Here is a 14,240-nt window from a genome sequence, read left to right on the forward strand (position 1 = left end):
AGAAAGGTGATTGATAACGTCCCCCCATGCCTAGTTGCTTTCCATAAACCTGCAGTCAGAGAGACTGCATAATCATACCAATTCCTTCTGGCAGCAGCAGAATGAAATTGTAGTAGTAGAACACTCCACTTAACATAGTATTTTGAAACAGAACAATACTAAAAAAAAGTGTTTTAAAAGGTAAGAGTTATCTTATTATACTATCCCTGAGGCCAGATAGACAATTGAAAAAGACCATAAGCATCCCCATCTACAACCAAGCAAAATTTAATGCTGTGAAGAAACCTTTCAGCCAACTACACCTTTCCTTTAAGGCAACAGCCCCATAAATTGCTAACAAGTGAACTGAAAATGCTCAGTGCTGAAATGCTCAGACAATTTAAATGTGAATCCTGACTCTATGACATTTTGTGATATCATAAGAAGAGTAAGAGAGTCACTTCACAAAACAGAACATGTTCTAAGACCATTTCCTAAGCAATAGCTACCGATCTAGGAGCCTGACACGTTCTCAGCCTCCTCCCAGCTTTCCTGGCTGCCCTTCCAGTCCTCCCTGGCATTTTGCTACCCTTATCTTTCAGTGGAGGAAAATCTATCCATCTTGTATTACTGGCAGAAAAGCTCTGATGACAACAGATTCTTTCAAATGAAGACATGTACAGAAGGAAACAATATGTCAGGAATGAAGAATAGGGAAGCTAAAATGAGTAAAGACACCCACTAAGTGTAGGGGGAGAAAAGATGAATATTCAGGTGAAGAAAACATCAGTATTAGAAAATCAGCAAATGTTTAATGATGGAATGAAATATGCCACTGAAAAGCAGGCTGCAACAAAAATGACAACAGACTAAGACAGCACTGTCATCTTTGCTGACTTTGGATCACAGCCCTAATGTCAGTCTCTCAATCATTTAAAAAGAGCTTAAAATTATAATAGCATTCCTTGATACAAATGTATTTCTGTATTTTCAAGCCATCCTGACTGCACTTCAAAAAAAAAAAAAAAAACAGAATTAGCACCGGTACTTGTTAATTCCAAAAACAAAACCTAAAAAGCCACTACCCAAAGAAATTAAGCCACAAACTACATTACGAGGTTTAGCATTGATTTTTTTAAGACCCTTTAAGCAATACAGATATTAAAAAGTTGCATTGAAGTTATCAGTAGAACCAAGGTATATCAGTGATTAACTCTTAAAAGCTGATTTGAAATAAAATGCCACTTATTCTGATTGCTTTTACTAAATAAGGGATAAAATGGATCTGTATTATATGATACTATGAATATGGTACTTTTTCATTAAATGAAGGAAAGCATTTGACTTCCTGGATATATTTTGTCTAGAAATATGAAGATGCAGCTTCAATCTAAATGTAACAAAAGTTTGCCATAAAAATACAGGAAAGGATAACCAAAGCCCTGGAATGAACACTTTACAATATCAATTCAACCCTTGTAAATTTAATCCAGGGTTATTTGTTGCACAAAATCTCTTTACTGTGATGTATGACTTAGTTACTAAGGTTATCACAGCAGCATCCTAAAGTTGCGTAGTACATAAAACATTTCAGTTAACAATGCAGGGAGGTTAACTCCCACAGATAACCTACTATCAGAGGGTTAGACCAGATGACATGCCTCTGTCAGCTTTCAGGAGCTATTGATGGTTCAATCAGTCTGTTTTGAAGGTAAAGTACAACAAAAGGGCACTAAACTTATTCAAACTGTCAACAGGGACTATCTGGAATGTTGCTTGCAGGTAAGTAATTTTGGATGTTTTAAGACCATTATCAAACACCAATGGCTGCAGAAAAAGACAGCTACTAATAACACAGAATGCAGCCATCATAAAATACTTTATGACAGGTACTAGGATCCATAAAATTTCATGACACATTGCACCTGTTTCAGACTTGTAAAATCACTACTTAAGAGAATGGTGTTTAATGAAGAAAGATCCATCTGTATTTTACATTATAAGTTTAGGAAGATTTATTATGGGTTAGAGGTTGGGGGACAGGGTTTCCTCCCCCCCAACTCCTACCCCCCCCCCCTTTTTTTTTTAATCATTTGGTAAGTTAGCACTGCTTCATGTACTCTGAGACTACTATTACTCAGCTTAACATCTTTGTAGTGGCATGAAAGAAGGTTATCATCTTCAGTGATGAGAATAAAGATGAGCTCTGGAGAGAAAAAAAATAATACAAAAACAAGGGCACTAGTAAGGTGCTTAGAGATCCATTTCTCACTGCCTGTACACCAATATTCTGATTCATGGTGGATTAAGGAAATGAACTATGTAAGAAAAGTTGCACCTTCTTTTGTCCAGAATCATCTCCTTGCACCTTAACCCCCCTGTGCCAAGAGTCCTGTGAAAATAAACTAGTAACAGATATACAACACAAACAGGAACACTAAGAGATTGAAAAAAGCAGTGAAAAATCACATTTCACGTTATTTAAGTCTTAGTTAAGTGAAAATGACAATAAAGATTAACAATTTATTTAGCAATTACGTGTTACATGTAATTATTAGTATTTTTTAACAATTTTTACACAGGCTTGTCAGGATATTTGAAAAGTGGGATGGGCTTGAGGGGGCATTTGCAAAGGAATGCAGTGTGTTTGGGATTCAACTGCTATTGACATTGGCTAAAGCTCAGTGGGGCAAAACCTTCCTTTGAAGAAACATATTGGAGTTTAGAAAGGGACAGGACAAAGACAGCTTTGAGATCAGCTATTGCAATTTATTAAACAACACACAATTCTAGTTTATGTAAAGAAATACCATCTGTGATACAGATTCTTTTTACAGGCAGTAACAAATCACAGGCTTGTATTCTTAACTCTGGTAACAAACAGGGAACTTAAGACCTATCAGTTGCCTTGCAGGTTTATTCTGGTTATGTTTGTAGTTCTCTACCATGTAATAGTCATTACTTTAAAAAATAGTCCTTGGGTTATTCCATCACCCCAAAAGATTGGTGACGATTCGTACAATCTTTGGAGATAATTTCACAAATCAAGCAAAAGAGTTCAATAAGAATGCAAATGTTCAATAAGAATGCAAAAAAAAAATCACCCGGAAGAAAGGAACAAATCTATTTTAAACATATGTAAGAAATTTGTCAGGTTTTTGATCAAAGGTGTAAAAGACTTTTATATCAACTCATTATTTTTGTTAAATAGCTACAGCATAACTTCATTCACAGATCTGTTATTTTTAGTAGCCATGTAAGTTCAGGCATAAAAATTCTCAGAAAGTTTTAATCCATTTCTTAACACTACTCGTTACTATTATCCAACAATTCCAGGAAATTTCTATTCTAGAGCTGTGAACACCATAACAAGAAAAATCACATCACGTCTCATAGCATCTAAAGGCCTAGATTCATTTATTACCTCCCTTGGAAAAGCAGACAAGTTGTAGAATATGGTTGGCCTCGTGATACTGACAAGATACCAGCATCATCCATGAGCCACACTACAAGAAAATCTTAAAAGTGGCAATAAATTACTTTTGGAGATAATGTTTTATTTTCTACTACTACAGGAAAAGAACTTAAAATTTGGATGTGCTAGAGTTTTAGAAAAAATAAACTGTTCCACTAAACCTTAATGGAATACTATGCTTAAGAGCTAGATTTTGTATAGTCCTTCATTTTGTACTTGCAGTAACAAAAACTGGAATATAAAACTGTAGTACAGGCTTTATATTTAAAAATGAAAATTAATCTGAACTTAAAAAATACAGAAATATTTACTGAGAAGAACGCAGAAATGTTTAGCTCTACCTGTATCATAACTAACACCTACTGGAAGATTCAATACCTGTGTTATTGCATTCCCTCTTTTTGATGATCACTGAACATAAAACTAACAGACTTATTTCCAACTTTGAAGGGTTGATTATGCTCTCAGTTACATTACTGTAAACTAGCAGTAATAAATAACCTGAAGATGGTAAATCTGCATCAGCATTCAAATAGGGAGAGATGAAAACAAAGATCCAAATTAGGATCAAGCAAGTTTATGAAACTGAACTAGATTTTCTTCCATAATTATTTCTTCTGCACCACCAAGATAAAAGAAAAGTTTTTCCCTACACAAAGCAGCACATTGCTGGCTGCAGAATTTCCATCTGTAACAAAGCTACCTCAGCACAGAGTTAAGGAAACCAGGTCATGACTTCAAACAACCATCTTCCAGAACAGAAGGCATGATGTTAGAGGTTCACATAGCCTCTACGCAAACTTGGCACTAGTTGGTGATGGCCAAGTAATTCTTCAAATCATTCAGAAATTCAGACCCCTGCAAATACTTTAACCTCTTCTGCTCTAAGTCAATATAGCAATCTGTATGAATTAGAAAAATCTCCATACACGTAACAATAATTATAGATATGCTTTGACTTATTGCATTAGTATGGACAAATTTAGGTATTCTGGACTTCAATTTATCTAGCTGGAAAAAAAAATCACATTTTAACAGCCCTTGCTCCTAAATCCTTACAATGGCTAACCTAAGTTGGAATTTGTGCAGCTATCTGATGTCTATTAAATGTACTTTTCTTCTTCCAGGTACTGTAGAAATCACAAGGCCTTATGTAAACAGTGAAGTAGTAGAGATTCATAGATTATACAGATATACAGAAATGCCCTAAATATCCCATGACTACATAAAATGAATATCACAGTGCCACAAACTGAAATCCCTCCTTCTAAAAGGGAGCCTCATTAATAAGTTCAATGACAACTGACCAAGCACATTAGCGTTAGTTTCATTGACAAGTGAGGACTTCTGGTCTCCTACTGCTTCTTGAATATGTATTTATATTACCATACATTCAATAACCAGACTATTTAAAATAAATGAGGTTTTGTCTCAAAATTATATATATATTTAAAATAGCAAGAAAGCTGGAAACTCTGTAAGAGGACTCAACATTTCACAGAATCAAATGGAATGGGAATAGCTGATTTAGCTTGAAAAGCTAATCCATGCAAAATGCTTGCACTTCCTTTCTTACTGTTATATCTTAAGAGGACTTCATAAGGTTATCACCATTTGCTCCCCCTGCCAAAGATAGCATATCTAGTATATGTGCTTTTAAGCTAATTTAAAATAAACTCGGGCATTTGTTTCCAATTGCCCTTGTTTCCATGTCAACAGCACTTAATGAATGCGTCATTCCAGGAAATGTCAATAAGGAGGAAAGAAGAATGAACAAGCACTGAAAACTTCACACACAGCATACATCCTTCACAATCATATCACTTTAATGAAAATAGGTGAGGTCACCTGCAGCTTTAGCAACTCCTATGTAATACGTTCTGACCCAGATGATTTTTCACAGTTCAGTAACACCATGTTTGAAGTTTTCACTGCAAACAATACACCCAAAGGACTGACCAAGTGTGGGTACAAGAGAAGCAACCAGCAATTACTGTGTTGACTTCTGTTACTTTGATCTCCAGGTCACGACCTTTGCTTTCACGCAATCTTCAAAGTAGAGATTGTAGAATAGGTTATTTTAGAACGTGCACTGTTTTGCAAGCTATTTTTTTCTGTGTGTTTGTTGCTTCCTGTTTAAGGCAAAAGCTTTTTACATCTTTCCTATCACCATTAAATTTTAGTTATTTGGCTTTTAATTCCAGCAGTAAGGAGCAGTTTCTGAAATTTTCCCTTGCCCTCACCCCCAGATAACCTTTTACGAAAATGTCATCTCTCAAAAAAAAAAAAATAAAAATAAAAAGTAAAGACTAATAGTGCAATATTTTCTTACAAAAAAGAAACTGTAGCCATTTTTATAATGATGAAAAAAACATGACTTTTTAAAATGAACCATACAAGTTCGCTATAAAAATAGCGCTGAATGAAACTTTCCATTTTCATTTTCCTCTCCAAGCAAAAGTTTCAAGAATAAGCACAGAAAAGTCATCAGCTTGTTCTCCTACAGATTTGGAAGTAAGGAGAAATAATAACAAGACATTTGAGGGGAAAATAAATAAATAAATAAACACAAACACTTTACAGTTTCTCTTCTATTCTTTTTCAAAAAAAATAACCCACTCAAATGTTACCATGTTTCTTAGGAAAAAAATAACCTCTTTGAGAATAAGTGACAACAAAGGTTTTGGATAACCCCTATTTGTAATGAAAGAAATAGTCAAAAGATTTAGCATTGACCTTCTCATAGAAATGGTACACCCATGGATTACCTGAGAATCCAGATCTTTACACCTTGACAAAAAACAGTTTTACACATTATCCAACTATTTTTAATAAACTTATTATTTTTAAAAACATGTAATATTCCTTTTTATCTCTGTTGCTAACATCACAGCAAATTAATAGATAAAGTTTTTTAAGAAGTTGATCTAGTGCAATTTTTTACGGATGAGATTTTGGGGGTTTTGCAGATCTTTTCAGTTTGCAGGAATGCAAAGATTAAATAAAGCTTTGATTTCTAGCACCTTTCTCTTTCTGGTTGAGGAATTAAATAGCCTGAACTCCAATTGAACTCAGTAGGAATGAAATTAAAGCTCAATGAAAAATGAAGCTGTGGTTCCAGTGGTCACTGTGAAATTTTGCAAAAAGTTCCTGTTCAGAACAAAACAAAAACAGTCAAAGTTTTTGGTAAAGTAAAATGTTGATGTTATATGGGTTCACTGAAATGCACTGTTTTGATGCTTCCTATGTGAGAAATTTTCTCTAAAAAGTCTCTAAAAACTAAAAATCTTATGGAAAAAATATTATTTCAAAACCTTAAAAAAAACATCAGAACTACTTCAAATGTTTGCTGGTAAGATTTGAAGCAATGCATTTTTTAAAATAGAAATATTTTCAAATCCAGACAGCTTGTTGCTGCTAGTTGTAGAGATAAACTTGTAAACTCTGGGGAAGGAAGAAAAAATTCCGTGTCTTTAAGATGCTTCAGAACATGTATTCAAAACTGAATAGCTAATACAGTCCTTTTAATCAATTCCACCGTTATTCCTGAATAGTGATAGGTGAATATATTCCAGTGAAGACAAACATATATATATAACCACACACACACACATTATTTTTATTTTGTTGGTTTTGAATGTAATGCTGTCTGGCAAACATTTTATATAACATAAGAAAGTTATGGAAAAGTATCAGGAAGCTTTCATTACAGCAACAGAACCATAAATCATTCAACTAATTAGAAGTCCATTCTTCTTTCTTGAAAGAGCTTTAATTATCCCAAGTTTATATGGAAAAAAATACCTTTTTTTTTTTTTTTTTTTTTTTTAAATAGAGGGGAAAGAACCTGGAAGCAATGTTGCAGTTTCCACCAGTGCATAAATAGAATCACTTCATGGTTTTGACACAGTGGTTTGCCATGAAGTGACCTAAAACTACCTTGACCTCCCTGAAATCAACATTTTGCACTGAAATGAAACAACAGACATGCTTGTTTTGATGTATGGCTGTGTGACATATTATAAATATTACATCACATAACCACAGAGGATGTCAATCAATAACGAATTTTTTCAGACAGCACTAAATGAACCATGGGTTCTTGCCTCTGAATGGCTCCTTTAACATACTACTTTTGCTTAAATGATTAATAGGAGACATATTGTCAGAAAACATACTTAAAGTGAAAAACAGTAAACTGTAGAAATATCATTCATTTTTTAAGCAATTCTCCAGTGCAAATGTCACATAAATTTACATAGAGACAGCACTGTTAGACTCCTCTAAGCTGGATATTAGGCATACCTTCTACTGGGAAAATATTTTTTAAAATATTTTCAATGGGAAAATATTTTATTAAATCTCAGCTGGTCTACTCGTTGAAAACTAAAATACTACAGCTGTGCTAGACTCAAAAGTTGAATTGTTAGGAGGTGAAAATCTTTAGCCTAACAACAACCAAGAAATCCTTCTGAAAAGTCTGGAACAAAGAAAAAAAAATGTATCCACACCCAGAAAAGCTGTGTTGCTGTTTCACTCTACAGCATTTATGAGCAATAAAGAGCTGCATCCAATTCATGCAACTTCCCAATAAACCTGCTCTTAGTCTCCTCCACTTCGTGCTGTTTCATACTAACTCCCACAGAATAGTTTGGATTATGTGAAGATATTTTCAGAGTTTTATTTTATAACTCTAAATATTGCAAGTGATCTGCTAACAAGAACTAAGCTTGGTCTCAGTCTCTGTAAGGTTGTCAGCACACTGACCACCAGCGCTGCTTGGCTCTGACTTGCCTCACAGAGACCCATTTTCAACTGATTTGAAAAATGCAAATACACAGAGACTGAAATCTTGTATCAGATGTGACCAAGGAAAGGGATTTTTTTTAAATGATCAGTGTCTCACTTGCCTAAAGGTTATAGCTATGAAAAATTGTCACTTCAGCAGACATACCATAAGCTTCGGACCTATACTCAGAGTCATCATCAGTCACAAGTATTTTTATTTTTTTTTAAATAACCCTTGTAATTTTTAACATTGCAGTTGGACAGGTAGTATTTTATCAGGCTTCCATGTTAATTTCCAGATGACCTTTTGTGTAATCTAGCTGATTAAAATTGCATTATAGAGATAGCTTTCTTTTTCTGACTTGATTTTAAACACTGACTGCTCTCAGTTAAGAACCACAATACATAAGGAGTCTTTTCTTCTGTGTTCTTTAACAGTATCTTGATAACTATAATATAAGAAATGCATCACCATAATCAAACGTTAGCAGTAGACAATGTAACTGGCTAAAAGTCACTACTCACTATAGTGACTTCTTTTTTTTTAATTTTTAACTGCCACCCTTAGTGTATGTAACTGTTGCCTTGCCTTGGCCTTAAAGAGGAGAGGTGATAGGTAAACACATACGAGCACCCACATTCAAGAGAGCCTCTGAACACCTGCTCAATTCAAACATGTGCTGTACCACACTGAAATATTTCTTGAAATAGGGCTCCTGAGAGTGATCACATTGAAATGGGTTTACTGAAATTCATAGGTGTTTCACAGCAGAATATGGCAGAGTGCTTTCAAAATAGAGAGAGTAAGTGATACTTGCTTGGGACTACGAGTTGGGTTTAGTTCAGTATTTCTTCATTTTTAAGAAACAAAACTGACATACCGTATTATATTTACAAGTGAAAACACTAACCTGTACCTCTGGTAGTCATCTTCATCCTTTTCTTTGCAGACCAGTTCATTGGGGCAGGCCACATTTCCAAGCAAGCTGAGGTACTGTAGTGAGGGCACAACTTCAGCCAAATGATCCAAAAGGCTTTCTAATTCTGTTATGTGTCAAAGGTTGTGAGTTAAGGATTCAATGACATTAATGAAAAAAGCATTTAGAGTTGCATCACTGCTGATTTAAACATACATTTCAATAAATGACAATCAAATTTAGTATGGCATTCAGGAAAATGTCACATTAATTGTTCCAAGGGCAAACAGGGATAAACTTCAGTCAGTTTTTTGGCATGGAATGAAAGAATTTGGCTGTTTTGTCATTCTTTTCTCCTCCTTTCTTTCCTAGGTGGTTCGCTACAAAACATTAAAACTTTGACAAAATGATGGATGCTGTGTGGTAAAATGGCTAGCAATTGCTGGAGCCATGAAACTTTTCCAGCATGGAAACAAACAGTTTCACAGCACATTCATCACTAATATATTCAGTCCACTGGAAAATGAGGTTAAAAAAAAAAGTCAAACCACAACAACCCACTTTCACTCTCAGAATATAAATGCTTTGAGTACCACAGTAACACATTTGTAATTACTCAATTAGTATATGTGAATAAATGATTCTTTAAGTGCAACTTGTAGACTTAACTGTTATAAAACATGTACTTTACACATGAAGCTTTGAAGTCCCATAAAGTATTAGACTATTCATTAAAATAGCCTTATATTTTGGTATGAGGTGTTTCAACTGAAGTGTATTCCTCAGAACATAAACAATGATGACACACCTTCAATATTGTGAAATACATTAAACAAACAACCAAAGATTAATCATTTAACCACTGCAATATTGGTAATCACAGCTTAGGTTTAAGTATAACAACAATATTCAACTATTTGCACTTTACTGATTAAACAAACAAAACAAGTTATTTTGTTAAAGTGTAATGTTATAGTCTCTGAGAGACTCTTACTACACATTTGTTTTCTTCCATTTATACGCAAAGGAAAAGTCATGGTTCTCAGAAAATATGCCATATGTATGCTTGTATACGGTTTTCAATGTTTAAAGCCTGAGTGGCTTAGACAATAGTAATAATTATTCAAGCCATTAAAGGTATTTCATTGTTCTGTTTTTTATCCACTCCTGCTGCTACAAACCACAACTGTTGTTTCAAATCTTCAGTTCACCTGTGTTGCTATTATTTATACTTGATTTATGTGTTTCTCTTATCTTTGTTTTTTTTTTTTTAGCTGATGGAATTTACTTTATTTCTTCACCTCAATATCTTAAGGGCAACAGAAGCAATACAGAATGGAAAGCTCAGCTTCATTGTTAAAAATGTTGTCTTCCTTTTGTTAGCCTGAAATTTCATTTTATTTACAAATATATAAGAACATGCTGACAATTACTAATTTTATTATATTAAAATCAGTATATCTATACTCATGGTTAATATTTTGTCCCATAAGGTCTGAGGAAATCATACTAAAATATTTTGCATGAGCAAGAAAAATTGGGTTTGGAATTAGTTCTATGAATGGCCACAATATGGAATGCTATACTCTATCAAGCAATCAACTAGGTCCCAACTAGAAAAAATGTCTTGCATACAATATAACTCTTCTTTGTTAGCCAGGATGAAGACACCAAAATTTTCAGCATTTCACTTCTGGACCTTTAGATCATATACAAACTTTTAACATGAAGTATTTTCATAGCTCTTTCAGGAAGTATGTGGCTGTGATGGGAAGGTCACAAATTCTTTTTTCACACAGGTTCAAATGAGAGGCTTTCTAAAAATTTCCAAGGACTGTTAGAGAAGTTCTTGAATCTGGCACCCTCCCTCAGCCAGGAGAAACACTTAATTTCTTGCAGGACTTTAAATTGCACAAAGGTTCCCTGAGAGAAATAGTTTATTATTAAAAAAGTCAGTTATTTCCATAATGTTAATCACTCACAGAGTAAACTGTTGCAAGGTTTAGATCCCATCTGCCCTGTTGAGGGGACACAAGACCACCACCAACAACTTTTTGCTTCTTTTATGGAGTAAAAATATATACTTATTACTTGTCAATTCAGTAGAATTTCTTATGGGGTAGAATTTTTTCTCCCCAGTAATTGGTGAAGGTTTATTATGACGGATGTATTCTAACTCTCATTAAACCACACAGACTTACAGGCAAATACCAAAACATATTTGTATATGTACTATAGAAGAAAAGTATCAACTTAGGTTTGCAAAGTATAAGATTAAACATCAAAGTTCCTATTGAAAGCAAAAGGGAGACATACCATGCTCACTAAGGCTCTTGGGTAACTAACAGTAGTTGATAACCTGCATCTCAAACATCTAAATCTCCCCAAAGTTGGAAAGTAGTGTCTAGGTTTTAATATTTCACATCCAAACTGTAAGCATGGATTTTTGAAGCAGAAACTCTCCCATAAAAATTGTCTCAAGGAAAGATGACCAGGAAACACACACAGGCCTCTTACCACCCAGTTCTGTGTGAGACTCTCCCAGATCTTTTCTGTGTTATCATTTATGCATTTCCATCCATTGAAATAGATGGATATTCAGCATCCTAGCATTATTTCAATTTTAGCTGCAATAGAAGCAGAAACATGACAAACCCCAAGATCAGACAATCACCCGGGATGTAGAAGGTCACTAATTCACATAAAATTTGAAGCTTTGCAGACTTGGGCAGCCTAAAAATCACAGGAGAATAGTAATACTTGAAAACCAACCAACCTGTGACTTATGACAGTTAACTTGTAATGCCAGAATTGGCCATCATATCACAACTAAAATAACCGTACTCAAGTTCATTAATTAAAACTTGTGTTCTGTAGGACTTAAACTCTTTTTCTATTCCTCTAAAACAATAAAAAAAAAAAGTAATTGAAAGGAGTTACAGAATGTTTTTTCCAATGATCCCCATCCACCTGCCATCATGGTTATCCTCCACAAAGCAGGTAGGAAGAAAGGATATCCTGTTCAAATTCTCATTAGCATTTCTCAGAGATGCTAAGTCATAGTGCACTTCTGGTGTACTGTTTGGTTAATTACCATATCATATACTTATTTTAAAACAAAATAGTGGAACTACACCAATGGAATCCCAAAGTGTTAAGTTTTCTAAGAAATGCTAGGAAAATACAGAGGAAGAAAGTCAAAAGCAATTTCGAAGTTTTATTCCCAGTTTCCTTTCCATGATTGCAGCCTGAAGAGTGCCATCTTGGTGCAACCAGAGCAAAATCCTCCTGTGCTAAGACCAATTTCAGCTCTGTTCTCTCCAAAAAGGAAAGCCACGATTAAATCCATGCACAGTGCGAAGGAAACATTATTTATTTATTTAAAGCTCAATGACAGCAAATTTTTCCTGAACTGATTTTTTCCTGACAGAGGTATCACTGGTCACCAGATGAATACGTAACAGTGATGAAAATACTTATACTTATACGTAGTCCCTATCATCTGAAAATTGTTTTAAATTGTCACTGTTATGACAATTAAAATGCCATGGTGTACCAATCCATCTCCTTATTCAACAGTGTTATCATTACCAATTTATTAACACTTTTCTTTCTAGGGGATGTTTTATTATTACAAAAGTCAGTTAAACTCTAAGTTTTGTTTTTTGTTTTTTAAACTCTCCAAACCTTTAACTAATAAGCTAAAACATTAATTCTTAGCAATGATACAACAACAGTCCCCTCCAAAAGCACAACCTGATCTCCATGAACAATTAACAGAAACATACTAGATGTATTTTAAAATTTCATCCTCATTAAAAGATAATGAGTTCTTGCACCACTTCCAGTTTTAAATTAGGGAAACATTTACAAGAACTGGGTATGTCTCATATGCATATTAACTTTTTAAAGCTTCTTAATTATGTTGCATGTATGCATACCAACACACTTGTATATTTATAGTAGACTGTTCACAGCATACCTATGCACAAGCACACGCAACTGGTTACCACATCCTTTGTTAAGAAAATCAAATGCTACACTACATATTAAAACAATATCAATGTCATTACTTGGAAAATACTGTACTACAGTCAGCAGTCCAATTAACCTGCTGAGCAAAATTTATCCTAGAAATGTGCATGTTGGAGTTTTCTACGTTCTTTGACCATCTCATACCTATTATGATAGGTTTTGAGGTTCTCAAGAAGGCAAAAAAAACAGGCAACCAAAAGCCTGGCAAATGACATATCTCCCTTCTCTAAGAACTAACGTGGTTTGTAGCAGTCTTGCTGCTCTAAGCGTTCAGGACTGATGCTGAACATCCCCAAACTCCATACTGTTTTCTCTCTTACCAATATTTTTGGTTCATAAATTGCTTTTTCAGCGATTATGAACTGCTGGTAAAACCTACACAGAAACACAACATCTGATAACAGTTTCTAAATGAAATTATTCTACATAACTGCATAAAAATGCTATGCTAATGTAACTGTCCAAATAAACTAACCTATATATATTTCATATCTCACCACTCAGGGTTTTTTGTTTGTTTGTTTTTGTTTTGTTTTTAATACAGTTTGAAGTCTGGAAAGGAAACTGGAATTTCTTTCTGCAACCTTTTCCTCTGCCAGCAGTTCTTTTTACTAGTCACACTCAAATTGACTTTATGAGAAAAGTAACCATTCTTACTCTCTCTCTCTCTCAGTGCTTTCCAAGTTGTACTGCCATTTTCTTTCAAAAAACTTGTATTCATCTTCTCAATTTTTTGGCCATCCTGCTTTCCCAAAACAGTTGAGAAAGAGCATTCATGACCTTCTGTAATTACAGTTTTTGGAAGTTCTTGGAAGCAATGGGACAAAACAAGGAGCAATCACCTTTATATTCAAAATATTCAAAAAATGTTTGCCTAGAGAATATCAGAAACAACACACAGAATTCTAGACCACCACACAGAAAGACACAAAGCTGCCACTTAAAAATTCTCTATGCCACTCTTCTGTCAACCAACGATGTCATGCAGATGCTGTAGTCAACATAGCATTAAAACAGCTAGATAGCACTTTTACCAGAGTCATAAA

The 14,240-nt window shown here is 34.4% G+C and overlaps 1 protein-coding gene across 1 annotated transcript in view; it reads right to left on the bottom strand.

Moving 5' to 3' along the window:
* The window catches only part of LRMDA (leucine rich melanocyte differentiation associated), a 667,294-nt gene that overhangs the window by 282,086 nt on the left and 370,968 nt on the right, over positions 1-14,240 (bottom strand). Inside the window, exon 4 of the mRNA XM_035542562.2 lies at positions 9,154-9,293. Within this exon, the coding sequence (XP_035398455.1) occupies positions 9,154-9,293 (140 nt within the window). The remainder of the gene's footprint in view (positions 1-9,153; positions 9,294-14,240) is intronic.

This window comes from Cygnus atratus, chromosome 7, assembly GCF_013377495.2.
Source record: "Cygnus atratus isolate AKBS03 ecotype Queensland, Australia chromosome 7, CAtr_DNAZoo_HiC_assembly, whole genome shotgun sequence".
Classification (NCBI taxonomy): Eukaryota; Metazoa; Chordata; class Aves; order Anseriformes; family Anatidae; genus Cygnus; species Cygnus atratus.